General features: G+C 54.9%; 1 protein-coding gene across 4 annotated transcripts in view; it reads left to right on the plus strand.

The window, feature by feature from the left end:
• The window catches only part of ARPC1B (actin related protein 2/3 complex subunit 1B), a 21,471-nt gene continuing 7,833 nt past the window's right edge, over positions 1–13,638 (plus strand). For 3 of the 4 annotated variants that reach the window (XM_015134372.3, XM_028845553.2, XM_077996265.1), the window contains exons 1-4: positions 1–52; positions 10,834–10,910; positions 11,787–11,891; positions 13,140–13,362. In XM_015134372.3, the coding sequence (XP_014989858.1) occupies positions 10,847–10,910; positions 11,787–11,891; positions 13,140–13,362 (392 nt within the window). In that variant the 5' untranslated portion in view covers positions 1–52; positions 10,834–10,846. Of the gene's footprint in view, positions 53–10,833; positions 10,936–11,737; positions 11,892–13,139; positions 13,363–13,638 lie in introns of all 4 variants that reach the window. The other variant, XM_077996266.1, reaches the window with a different exon arrangement.

Here is a 13,638-nt window from a genome sequence, read left to right on the forward strand (position 1 = left end):
AGAGCCGGTTCGGCGCGTCGACTGCCCAGAGTCCGCGGCCGGGGCGCGGGAGGTGAGGGCCGCGGGGGCGCCGGGAGGTGGGGGTCGGGGGAGCCATCCGGAGGTGGGGGGACGCGTGGATGTGGGGCGCCGCCTGGGAGTGAGCGGGACGGGAGGGATGAGAGGGGGTGCAAGGAGGGGGCCGGGGGGCGCCTGGAAGTGAGGAGGACGCATGGATGTGGGGCGCCGCCCAATAGGGGCACGGGGATGAGTGAGGGCGCACGGAGAGGAGGGGGCGCGGGGACGGGGGGCTCGCGGAAAGGAGAGGGAACCCTGGGATTGGAGGGGGCGCGGGGGTGGCTACAGGGCCAGGCCGTGGAAACGCGGGCTCCCCGCGCACCGGGCGCCCTCGGGGCGTCCCCAGCCCCCGGTCCCGAGCGTCCGCCTCGTGCCTTCCACCTCGTGCCTTCCGCCCCTGCTCCCGGGCCCGCATCCCCGGCCTTGCCCCGCGGTCGGTCGGTGTAGCCCCGTTACTTCGGGCCGGCGGAGCCCCACGCCCAGTCACTTCCCCTCCATCCCGGAGCCTTCCGGGTTGCAGCCGCCGGGAAATGAGTTGGCGTCCCCGGCCGCCCCGCCCCTGCCCTCCTGGCCGCTCCCGCTGCTCCCAACCGCCTCCCCTGGGCCAGGTCCGAGGGGTCCCGTATAGGGCGGGCCTGGCCGGTGGAGTCCCGGAACGCACCCCTCAGCTGCGGGGCTCCGCGGCCAGGGCAGATCCGAGCAGCCCCTCCCTTTCCGGAGGCGCAGGGAGAGCAGCCAGGCCGCCCAGGGCGGGGCGGGGCTGGGCCGGGCTGCACCCGCGGGCAGAGAAGAGATCAGGAGGGCAAGCCCTGGGGAGTCAGACCTCCCCCTGCCTCCTCTGCCAGTGCAGCCCGGAGGCTACCACCACCCATCCCGGCCGGGCGCGGCGGCTCACACACACAATCCCAGCATTTTGAGAGGCCCAAGCGGGAGGATCGCTTGAGGCCAGGAGTTGGAGGCCAGCATGGACAGCACTGCGAGACCCCTTCTCTATTAAAATAAATAAATAAAATGCAGTCGGGCGCTGTGGCTCATGCCTGTAATCCCAACACTTTGGGAGCCGAGGTGGACGGATCACTTGAGGTCAGGAGTTCGAGACCAGCCTGATCAACATGGTGAAACCCCGTCTCTACTAAAATTACAAAAATTACCCAGGCATGGTGGCGCTCACCTGTAATCCCAGCTACTCAGGAGGCTGAAGCAGGAGAATAGCTTGAACCCAGGAGACAGAGGTTGCCGTGAGCTGAGATCACACCATTTGCACTCCAGCCTGGGCAACACAGCAAGACTCCAACTCAAAAAAAAAAAAAAAAAGTTAGCCAGGTATGGTGGTGCATACGTGTAATCCCAGCTACTCGGGAGGATGAGGCAGGAGAATCGCTTGAACTTGCTTTGGCAGTGAGCCAAGATTATATCACTGCACTCCAGCCTGGACAACAGAGGGAGACTCCATCTCTAAATAAATAAATAAATAAAATCTTAGGGATCTAAGTAGGAGTGCCAGCTTCTCCCTTCACTGGCCAGTGACTGGTAAGCTACCCAACCCCTGCCAGCCTCAACTTTCCTTATCTGGAAAATGGGAACCTTAAGGATTGTGAGGCTGCAATGCAATACTGCAGGACACTTGGCAGCGTGTCAGGTGCTGACAGTATAAACGTGTGCTTGTTGCTCACCTTGATCATAGTGTGCCCCCAGGTGAAACTAACTTCCTGGCCTCCAAGATGTGGGGTCAGAGTCCCAAGTTTCGTCATTTAGTAGGAGCCGAGTGACTTTGAGCAAATCATTGCCTTTGTCAGGCTGGGTTTCCTCTGGTACAAACTGAAGGTAAAAAGCAAACAGGCTGGGTGTGGGTGGCTCACGGTTGTAATTCCAGCATTTTGAGAGGCCGAAGCAGGCGGATTACCTGAGGTCAGGAGTTCGAGACCAGCCCGACCAACATGGTGAAACCCCGTCTCTACTAAAAATACAAAATTAGCCGGGCATGGTGGTGGGCAGGAGAATCGCTAGAACCCGGGAGGTGGAGGTTGTGGTGAGCTGAGATCACGGCATTGCACTTCAGTCTGGGGACAGAGTGAGACTCTGTCTCCAAAAAAAAAAAAAAAGCAAACAAAAAATGTCCAGGCTTGCTTCAGGGTGTAAAAGAGAGAATGGTGAAAGTTCTGGGTAAAATTGCCTTGCCAGATGCCAGTAAAGTTCGTTTCTTACATATGTCTGTACGTAATCCATTGATAGGTCTTTTTCTTTTTTTGGAGTCCGGTCTCACTGTGTTGCCCAGGCTGCAGTGCCATGGCTTGATCATAACTCACTTTAGTCTCAAACTCCTGGGCTCAAGGGATCCTCCTGAGTAGCTGGGATTACAGGCATGTGCCTCCATGCCCAGCTAATTTTTAAATATTTAGTAGAGATGGGGTTTTGCTGTGTTGTCCAGGCTGGCCTCAAACTCCTGGCCTTAAGTGATCCTCCTGCCTTGGCCTCCCAAAGTGCTGGGGTTACAGGCATGGACCTCCATGCCTGCCTTATAGGTGTTTTTTTTTTTTTTTTTTTTTGAGACGGCGGAGTTTCACTCTGTTGCCCAGGCTGGAGTGCAGTGGCATAATCTCAACTTACTGCAACCTCTGCCTCTCGAGTTCGAGTGATTCTCTTACCTCAGCCTCCCAAGCAGCTGGGATTACAGGTGCCTGCCACCATTCCCAGATAATTTTTGTATTTTTAGTAGAGACAGGGTTTTATCATGTTGGGCAGGCTGGTCTCGAACTCCTGACCTCAGGTGATCCACCTGCCTCCGCCTCCCAAAGTGCTAGGATTACAGGCATGAACCACCATGACCGTCCGTTGATAGGTCTTTTCTAATATTAATAATTACATAGCATCTCAACATGTGAATGTCACAATTTACTCTTTCCATATTGTCACCTCGGTTTTTCCACACTGTCACCATTATAAAGAGGGCTGTTATAAACATGTTTGCTTTATTTTTTGAGATGAGGCTTCACTCTGACACACAGGCTGGAGTGCAGTGACGAGATCTCGGCTCATTGCAACCTCCGCCTTCCTGGCTCAAGGAATCCTCCAGCCTCAGCCCCTCAGATAGCCAGGACTACAGGGTGCAGTACCACGCCCTGCTAATTTTTTTTTTTTTTTTTTTTTTTGGTAGTTTTTATAGACACAGGGTTTTGCCATGTTGCCCAGGCTGGTCTCGGAACTCCTGGATTCAAGCGATCCACCTGCCTTGGCCTCCTAAAATGCTGAGATTACAGGTGTGAGCCATGGCACCCAACCTATGTTTGCTTTTGAAAAAGAAAAATGGGGCCAGGTGTGGTGGCTCACACCTGTAATCCCAGCACTTTGGGAAGCCAAGGCAGTTGGATCACAAAGTCAGGAGTTTGAGAACAGCCTGTCCAACATGGTGAAACCCCATTTGTACTAAAAATAAAAATAAAAATAAATAGCCAGGTGTGGTGGTGGGCGCCTGTAGTTCCACCTACTTGGAAGGCTGAGACAGGAGAATTGCTTGAACCCGGGAGGTGGAGGTTGCAGTGAGCCAAGATTGCGCCATTGCACTCCAGCCTGGGCGACAGAGACTCCATGTCAAAAATAAAAAAAGAAAGAAAAATAGTGTTGCTGTTTTCTTAGGACAAAGAATGCTGATTTTTTTTCTTTCTTTCTTTTTTTTTTTTTTTTTTTTGAGATAGTCTCGCTCTGTCACCCAGGCTGGAGTGAAATGGCGTGATCTCAGCTCACTGCAACCTCCGCCTCCCAGGTTCAAGTGATTCTCCTGCCTCAGCCTCCTGAGTAGCTGGGTTTATAGGAGCACGCCACCACGCCTGGCTAATTTTTGTATTTTTGGTAGAGACAGGGTTTCACCATGTTGATCAGGCTGGTCTCGAACTCCTGACCTCGTGATCTGCCTGCCTCAGCCTCCCAAAGTGCTGGGGTTACAGGCGTCAGCCACGGCACCCGGCAAGAATGCTAATTTTCAAGTTCCTGTTAGTGTTATTCTGTTCTATTAATATTTGTTCCCACCTACTTGTTGAATTGAGTGCCCTTCAGAAGAATTAAGCCAATTAGCAACCAGTGACAGTTTCTCCACAGCTCTGCCAGCATTGAATTTTATGTGGTTTTGGTTTTTGTTTGGTTTGGATGACTAACCGGTGCTTTAATGGTGCCTTACGATTGTTTTCGTGTGTGTTTCTTGACTTGCCTTTGCATGGTTGGTAAGACTGAAAGAGCAGAGCTGGGGAGGGAAGGATAGGGGTAGCAAGAGCTCCAGCCCAGCATAGGAAGTTGAGTAACCGCTTAGCACGGTGCAAATTAGCCTGCTGGCTGCTCTATCCCAGAACTGTCTGAGCTGGGTGGGGACTTCCCGGAGCGCCTGTAATGCTGAGATCTTTCCTCCAGGCAGCTCCTGCTTGGTTTAGCCTCAGATACAGCCAAACTTCTGAATTCAGGGAAACCTAGGGAAGCCAGGCCAGAAAGGTCCCACAGCTTGTGCCTGGTCCAGCCCCAGCCTCATCTGGATAAAGATGGGAGGGAAGTATTGAGCTGAGGGCACCCAGCCACTATGAAGAGAGCTAGAATGTAAACCCAGCACAGTGAGGAAGACAGTATCAAGGCCCAGGACTTTAGAGTGCCCCCCTCCACCCCCCACCCTGCCGCCACCACTGGGCAGCCTGAGGCTTTCTTTGCCTGGCACCACCATGCCCAGCTAATTTTTTTTTCTTTTTTTTTAGTAGAGACAGGGTTTTGCCATGTTGGCCAGGATGGTCTCGAACTCCTGACCTCAAGTGATCCACCCGCCTCTACCTCTGCCTCCGAAAGTGTTGGGATTACAGGCGTGAGCCACTGTGCCCGGCCGTCCCCTCCTCTCTCTTGTTCCTCAACATCAAACAGGCCCACAGTGCTGGCTCACAGGGCCACAGTGGCAGTGGGTGGGTGTCCTGGATCCTTCCCCCAGGAGCCATCACCGAGACCTCATGCTGTCAACACTCGTGGGCGAAGCAGCCCTTGTATTTTTCTCTGAGACATCCATAGCAGGGTAATTGGCAGGCGGGGGGTGGGCACACCCTGGCTCACGCAGGTTTGGTAGGTGAGAGGTTTTCCTGAGGATGATCAAGTCAGAGTGTCCCCGGCTAGAATCCCTGAGGCAGGAGACTGGAGCCCCATGGCAGCATTGGCTGAGAGAAGCCACTCCCTTTTTGCTCTCCCACTTCCTCATTGGTAAGATGTGGGAGTTGGGGAGTTATCGCCAAGGTGCTTTGGGTTTCAGCTGCTTTGCAGAAGTTACAGAAAGGGAAATGAGTCTTCCTCTCTTTCGCCCCCTTAACCCTTTCCCCTTGCCCCATTTAAGGGGTTGGTTCAACAGACTAGGAAGTATTTCTGCTAATTCATGCTCAAGTGTGATTGGCTGATAGGTGTGGTCTGAACCTCCCTCCTCTGCCAGTCACTAGTGTACCACTGTGGCCATCTTTTCCAGCCCCTCCCCTGCCCCTTGAGTATGTCTGGGTCCTAGAAACAGTGGTCAGGGCTCTTCAAGTCCTCTCGGTTGCCCTTGCCCACTGGCACACGGGGGGCTGCTGTCTTCAGCAGAGCCAGCCACTCTGTCTTCACAGCCAGGGCAGATATGTGACTGGGCACACAGCAAGTGTGTGACCGCTGATGCTGGGACATCAGAGTCTGTGCCTCAACCCAGGGTTCTGAGTCTGCACTCTCCCACCCTCATCCCTGGAGGTTCCTCCCATCTGGGCCTCCTGGGGCTGAAAGGGAGGGAAAAGTTGGCCTCAGCTGGAGTCCTGGGGCCAACCAGGGCCTGTCTGGAGTTTGAAAGTGGGCTTCTGGCCTTAACCCTGCCCCTGCCCCTGCCCCTGCCCTGCTGGTGGCCTTGGACCATGGGGGTTGTGGGGGTGTAGAGGAGCACTGTGAATCAGTCAGAGGCCTTGAGCTTCTCTCTGCACAGTGTTGGCATCAGATGTGGGCGGTGATGCCCCAGCCCGGGAACACAGGAAGCGCTCAGGGAAACCCCCATCAGGCCTGCTGACATGGCTGAGGGTGCCGAGGTGGTGCTTCCGGGGCCCTCGCCTTACAGAAAGAGGCCTTATAAGGGGAGAGAGGCTGCAGAGGCAGCCCCAGTGGGTGCCCGGTGCTTGTTCTGGGTAAGGCTGCCCACGCATGCAAAGTGTGCTTGTGGACACAGTGCGCTTGCATGTGTGCAAGGCTGAACATACATGTGTTCAGGGGTGCAGTGTGCTTGTGTGTGAGGCTGAACACGCATGTGCATGTGGGCAGTATGGTCACATGTGCAAGGCTAAACGTGCTTAAAGTGTGTGGGGGTGCAGTGTGCATGTGCGTGTGCAAGGCTGAACATGCACGCAAAGTGTGCTCGTGTGTGTGAGGCTGAACACACCTGTGTTTGCGTGTGTGGCCTGAGCCTGTGCTGCGTGTGTCTACTTGCTTAGCAAATGCTGACTGGGGACCTGCTGGGGTCCTGTTCTAAGCATGGGGGAAACATGAGGTCCATGCTCCATGCATGTACACGTGTGTGCATGTGTGTGTGTCCTGTGCTGCCCCAGGAATCTTCCAGGACATCTGGCTACAAGTGAAAGCAAGCGGTTTGGATCTGGAGTGAGCAGAGGTGGACAGGGCCTTCCAGGCAGTGAGCGCAGGGGGCTTTGTGGTGCGACCTCAGACAGGCTGGTCACTGAGCCCTGCGGGGCTAAACTGCAGCCCCAGGCAAAGGTCGTTCTGCCCTTCCCTTGTGCCTGGGCCCAGATGCAGTGCAGGATGGGCCGGCCCCAAGGCAGGGCAGTGACGGGGCAGCCACTAGCCTCCTGGGGCATTCAGGGTTCCCAGTCCTGGTTGACTCCCAGCCCAGGCCCTGGGACCCGACACAGAACTGCCAGTCTGGTGAGGGAGGCAGCCACGTTATCTAATGGCTGTCACTGGTGACTCTGGGCAGGTGGCCTCAGACCCCACATCTGTCATCTGGAGCTGACCTGGAGCCTGGCATCCTTCCCCAAGTGCAGCCAGGCCTCCCTGAAGGTCCAAGGCTGGTGGGAGTGTTGGCAAGAATATATACAAAGCACCTGGCCAGACGAGGTGGCTCACGCCTGTAATCCCAGCACTTTGGGAGGCCGAGGCGGGTAGATCACTTGAGGTCAGGAGTTCGAGACCAGCCTGGCCAACATGGTGAAACCCCGTCTCTACTAAAAATATAAAAATTAGGCATGGGGGTGGGTGCCTGTAATCCCAGCTACTCAGGAGGCTGAGGCAGGAGAATCGCTTGAACCTGGGAGGCGGAGGTTGGAGTGAGCTGAAACTGCGCCCCTGCACTCCAGCCTGGGCGACAGAGACTTCATGTCCAAAAAAAAAGGATACTTTTTTTTTTAGAGCTGGCAAGGAGGGAGTATCCAGGAAGTGCTGGATAGTACTAGTTAATACATTTTATCTGAGAGACAAGGTCTGGCTCTGTCACACCGTGGCACAATCATAGCTCACCACAGCCTCAACCTCTTGGGCTAAGCACTCATCCTGCCTCAGCCTCCTGAGTAGCTGAGAATACAGACGTGCACCACCACACCCTGCACGTTTTTTTATTTTAATTTTTTGTAGAGAGAGGATCTCACTGTATTGCCCATGCTGGTCTTGAACTTCTGGCCTCAAGCAATCCTCCTGCCTAGGCCTCCTGAAGTACTGGGGTTATAGGCATGAGCCACTGCACCCGGCCCAATTTAATAACATTATTTATTTATTTATTATTTTTTAAGTTATTTTTTCACACACATTCATCCTAACTTTTTTTTTTTTTTTTTTTTTTTTTTTTTTGAGACAGAGTCTCGCTCTGTCGCCCAGGCTGGAGTGCAATGGTGTGATCTCGGCTCACTGCAACCTCCACCTCTCAGGTTCAACAGGTTATCCTGCCTCAGCCTCCTGAGTAGCTGAGATTACAGGTGCACACCCCCATGCCTAATTTTTATATTTTTAGTAGAGACGGGGTTTCACCATGTTGGCCAGGCTGGTGTCAAACTCCTGACCTCAGGTGATCCATCCGCCTCGGCCACCCAAAGTGCTGGGATTACAGGCGTAAGCCACCACGCCCAGCTAATTTTTGTATTTTTAGTAGAGGCAGGCTTTCACCATGTTGGCCAGGCTGGTCTTGAACTCCTGACCTTAAGTGATCCACCTGCCTCGGCCCCCCAAAGTCCTAGGATTACAGGCATGAGCCACCGTGCCTGGCCTTATTCCTAACCTATTTAATGATAATATTTTTGAGGGCTGGGTAGGGTGGCGTGAGTGTGTACTCCCAGCTACTTGGGAGGCAGAGGCAGGAGGATCACTTGAGCCTGGGAGGTCAAGGCTGCAGTGAGCCATGATCACACCACTGCACCCCAGCCTGGGCAACAGAGCAAGACCCTGTCTCAAATATGTATATACACACACACACACACACGTTTCTGAGAACGTACTCTGTTGGTCACTAATGGCAATGAAAAATTTGTTCAGCACATATTTCTTGAGCACCTACTATGTGCTAAACATTTAAGCAGTGGAAATAGAAACGAGAATAAGATAAAACAAAAATGTGTCTCTGCCAAGCTGGTTCTATTCCAGCAGGGGAGGAAGGCAGCAGGCCAGATCAATGAGTCCATGTCCGATGGTGACTGCTGAACAAATTTAATCGGAAATAGGGAATTAGGAAGTGCTGGACCGTGGGAGGTGCTGCAGTTTCCAGCAGAGGGCGTCAGGGAAGGCCTCCCCAAAAGTTGACATTTGAGCACAGACTTGAGTGGCAGCACCAGAGCGAGAGCTGTGTGTGCCGGTATCTGGGGGAAGAGCGTCACGGGCCGAGGGTACAGCCAGCATGGAAGCCCGAGGCAGGTGCGCGCCTCTGTGCCCCAGAATCGGCCTCTGGTCGGCTGGGGAGGCCTGCTCCTCAAAGGGCGCATCAGGGCTGGTATATCACGTCCATCACAGGCTAAGAGTAACCACCTCGTGGCACCTCGTCACGGAGGCCAGGTGCTGTGTATCATCTGCTTCCAGCTCTCAGCACCTCTGTTGGGAGGCAGGATTCCTGCTCCAATTTTACAGATGAGGAAACTCAGGTTCAAAGAAGGCAGGTGACATGTCCAGGGGCACGTGGCTGGGCTCCTCTACTCCCAGGTCCCTGTGATGCTGGGAAACTGAGTCACGGAGGCGGGGAGAGATGGGCTTGAGGAACTGCGCTGAGACCGTGATCTCACCCCACCTCAGGCCTGGTGGGCTCCTTTGACACTCAGCGGTGGGTGGAGGAGGCTGGGACAGGCTGGTGGGGGCTGAGCTGGGCTGGTGGGAAGATGAGTCGCTGCCCTCTGCCAGGGTTCCCCTTCAGTGCTGGGGCTAGTCTAGGGGGCTGCAAAGTCTCCTTCGTTCTGGCCGAGTGTAGTGGCTCACACCTGTAATCCCAAATACTTGGCAGGTGAGGAGGGAAGATCTCTTGAGCCTGGGAGCTTGAGACCAGCCTGGACAACATTGTGAGACCCCCGTCTACAAACAAATTAAAAATTAGTTGGGCACAGTGGCACACGCTTGTAATCGTTGGAGTTCATGGCTATAGTAAGCCATGATCACACCACTGCACTCCAGCCTGGGCAAGAGAGAGAGACCCTGTCTCAAAAAAAAAAAAAAAAAATCTCCCTCCTTCAGTTCCTCAAGGCTGGGTCACCCTGGGGCCTCCCCAAGAGCCATCACCCAGGCCTGGCCTAGCCCTGTGCCTCCTCCCAGCCCTGGGTGCAGCCAGTGGGTGTCTGGATGGAGAATGGGATATATCTGTTAAATACCTGCCTTTGCCTCACCCATGAGCCCCTGTATATCGGCCACCTCCCCTCTCCCCGTCTGAGTAGTGTAGGGGAAGACCAGGGCTCTGGGCACCTTTTTAGGTGGTTTATGAGATTACTTCATTTCTTTCTTTCTTTTTTTTTTTTTTTTTCCTGAGATGAGTCTTACCGTGTCACCGAGCCTCCTGAGTAGTGCGTATTACAGGCAGGTGCCACGACACCTGGCTAATTTTTTTTTTTTTTTTTTTTTTTTGAGATGGAGTCTGCTTTGTGGCCCAGGCTGGAGTGCAGTGGTGCGATCTTGGCTTACTGCAAGCCCCGCCTCCCGAGTTCACACCATTCTCCTGCCTCAGCCTCCCGAGTAGCTGGGACTACAGGTGCCCGCCACCACACCCGGCTAATTTTTTGTATTTTTAGTAAAGACAGGGTTTCACCATGTTGGCCAGGCTGGTCTTGAACTCCTGGCTGCAAGTGATCCACCCACCTCGATCTCCCAAGGTGCTGGGATTACAAACATGAGCCACCAGGCCTGGCCTGGATGACTTCATCTTCATCCCATCCTTAATGGGGCAGGGAAGTTGGGGGGGGTCCATCCTGTGAGGAAACTGAGGCACAGGTGACAAGTGAGGGGCCTGTCCGGCTTGGAGTCCTAGCACCCCACCCCGCCCCAGGGAGCATCTCCCCTGTAGTACTATCTCCTCCACTCTGTCTCTGGAGCCTCAGAGATATCCCGTGAAAGCTGCCCTTTTATAAGGAGGGAAACTGAGGCCCCAGGAGGGGAAGCAACATGTCAGGCCAGTTAGGAGCCAGGGCTGGCCCCTGCTGCTCGTCTCTGCAAACAGCTGCCTCTCTAGACTGAGGGGCCTCCCTGGTGTGAGGCCCTTGAGGATCAGCTGGGGCCTGGTATCCGGGTAAAGTCAGGGGCAAGGTCAGGGCTGACGTGGATTCTCTCTTCCTTTCTTGGGCACAGGAGCCAAGCCGCCATGGCCTACCACAGCTTCCTGGTGGAGCCCATCAGCTGCCACGCCTGGAACAAGGACCGCAGCCGTGAGTGCTTGCTGGGGGTCGGTGGGTGGCTGCTTCTACCTCCTGGGATGGGGAGACTGGAGCAGCCAGGCCCCCGGACCATAGGCTCCATGCGGCTGTCCCCGGGCCTCACCCCTGGGTCTTCCAGCTGACCAGGGGTCTCCTGGGTTAAAGTTTAAGGAGGGAATGGGCCAGGTGCAGTGGCTCACGCCTGTAATCCCAGCACTTTGGGAGGCTGAGGTGGGTGGATCACTTGAGGTCAGGAGTTCCAGACCAGCCTGGCCAACATGGTGAAACCTTGTCTCTACTAAAAATGCAAAAATTAGCTGGGCGTGGAGGCATGCGCCCGTAAACCCAGCTACTGGGGAGGCTGAGGCAGGAGAATCACTTGAACCCGGGAGGCGGAGGTCGCAGTGAGCCGAGATTGCACCACTGCACTCCAGCCTGGGTGACAAAGCAAGACTCTGTCTCAAAAAAAAAAAAAAAAAAAGAAAGAAAAAGTGGCCAGGAAAAGCCTTTTGGAGGAGATGACATTTTGACATTTACACAGACACCCAGAGGAGGAGAGGGAGGGAACTCTGCCCCAGCTGGGGAGGGGCTGGCAGGTGCAGGGGCCCTGAGGTGTCAGCAGGAGCAGCGAGGGGACCCTGGCTGGCCAGAGCGATAGGGTGGGGAGAGGTCCCAGGGGTCATTGCTGCGAGTAAAGGACAGTCAGTCCCAGGAGAAGAGAGGGTGAACTGGCAGGGCCTGAAGGACTTCAGGGGGCCCCCTCCAAGGCAGAGGAGGAGAGCCTGAGTCATGAAGGATGAGGCTGTTGCCCAGGTGCACTGTGTAGTGTGTCCTGGCAGAGGGCAGTCATGGAGAGGGCCCCTCAGTCTCCCTCCATCTCCCCTGCAGAGATTGCCATCTGCCCCAACAACCATGAGGTGCACATCTACGAAAAGAGCGGTGCCAAATGGACCAAGGTGCACGAGCTCAAGGAACACAACGGGCAGGTGACAGGTATGTCAGGGTGGCTGGGACTACCCTCCTGAAAGGAGGTGGGGGGTGGGGTGCAAGGCAGGACATGGCCACTCATTATGGGGCATCTACCCACTCACTGTGAAACCCTGATTCAAACTGGCTTCAATTTTAAGGGGACTGTGTTGCCTCATGTTACCAAAAAACCCAAGAGGGTTGAGGGCTTCAGGAGAGGCTTGATCCAGCAGCTCCACATGACCAAGAACCCATCTTTTCTGCCTCTTGGCTTTGCCCTCCAGCATGTTTACTGATAGCATGGAGGGCTCTGACACTCCCTCATAAGCTCTAGGAGTGCCCCCTGGTGTCACTCTAAATAAGCACTGGATCTCAGTAAAAAGTGCTTGCTGGGCCGGGTGTGGTGGCTCATGCCTGTAATCCCAGCACTTTGGGAAGCCAAGGAGAGTGGATCGCTTGAGTTCAGGAGTTCGAGACCATCCTGGCCAACATGACAAAATGTTGAAAAATACAAAAGTTAGCCTGGTGTGGTGGCACACACCTGTAGTCCCAGATACTCCAGAGGCTGAGGCAGGAGAATCGCTTGAACCCAGGAGGCAGAGGTTGAAGTCAGCTGAGTTCACACCACTGCACTCCATCCTGGGCGACACAGCAAAACTGTGTCTCAATAAAAACAAAGAAAGAAAGAAAGAAAGAGGCTGGGTGCGGAGGCTCACACCTGTAATCCCAGCACTTTGTGAGGCTGAGGCAGGCGGATCACCTGAGGTCAGGAGTTCAAGACCAGCCTGGTCAACATGGTGAAACCCCATCTCTACTAAAATACAAAAATTAGCCAGACATGATGGTGGGTGCCTGTAATCCCAGCTACTTGGGCGGCTGAGATGTGAGAATCGCTTGAACCCGGGAGATGGTGGTTGCAGTAAGCTGAGATCACGCCACTGCACGCCAGCCTGGGCGGCTGAATGAGACGCCATGTCAAAAAAAAAGAGAAAGATTGGTGGTACACACCTGTAGTCCCAGCTACTCAGGAGGCTGAGGCACAAGGATTGCTTGAACCTGGGAGGCAGAGGTTGCAATGAGCCGAGCTCATGCCACTGCATTCCAGCCTGGGTGACAGAGTGAGACTCCATTTCAAAGAGAAAAAAAAAAAGTGCCTACTGGGCAGATAAAGCTTCCACCTTGATTGTGGCCTTTCAGCCTCTCCTGTGTGGCCACCATAGAGCCACCCCTGCCTGAGTGTCGTCAGCCTCCTGTGTCCCCTCCATCCCCCCACAGGCATCGACTGGGCCCCCGAGAGTAACCGTATTGTGACCTGCGGCACAGACCGCAATGCCTACGTGTGGACGCTGAAGGGCCGCACGTGGAAGCCCACTCTGGTCATCCTGCGGATCAACCGGGCCGCCCGCTGCGTGCGCTGGGCCCCCAATGAGAACAAGTTTGCTGTGGGCAGCGGCTCCCGTGTCATCTCCATCTGTTATTTCGAGCAGGAGAACGACTGGTGGGTACCTGGGCGGGGCTGGAGTGGGCTGGTAGGGACCTGGGGGCAGGACTAGAGTTTCCCCGGGAAGCACCAAATGGGATGTCGGGACCCCTGTTCCCATGACCCCTGGGGAGTCCATCCTCTCCTCTCTGGGCCTCATTCACGAGGCAAGGGCCTCTCTGCAGTGCCCGGATGTTCTCACAGCCGACTGCTTGGGACGACGACATCCACCACACCAGAAACACCTCTGGGGGCACCTCACTAAGCCCTGCACACACAGTCCCGACCTCCCTA

The sequence above is a fragment of the Macaca mulatta genome, chromosome 3, assembly GCF_049350105.2.
Source record: "Macaca mulatta isolate MMU2019108-1 chromosome 3, T2T-MMU8v2.0, whole genome shotgun sequence".
Classification (NCBI taxonomy): Eukaryota; Metazoa; Chordata; class Mammalia; order Primates; family Cercopithecidae; genus Macaca; species Macaca mulatta.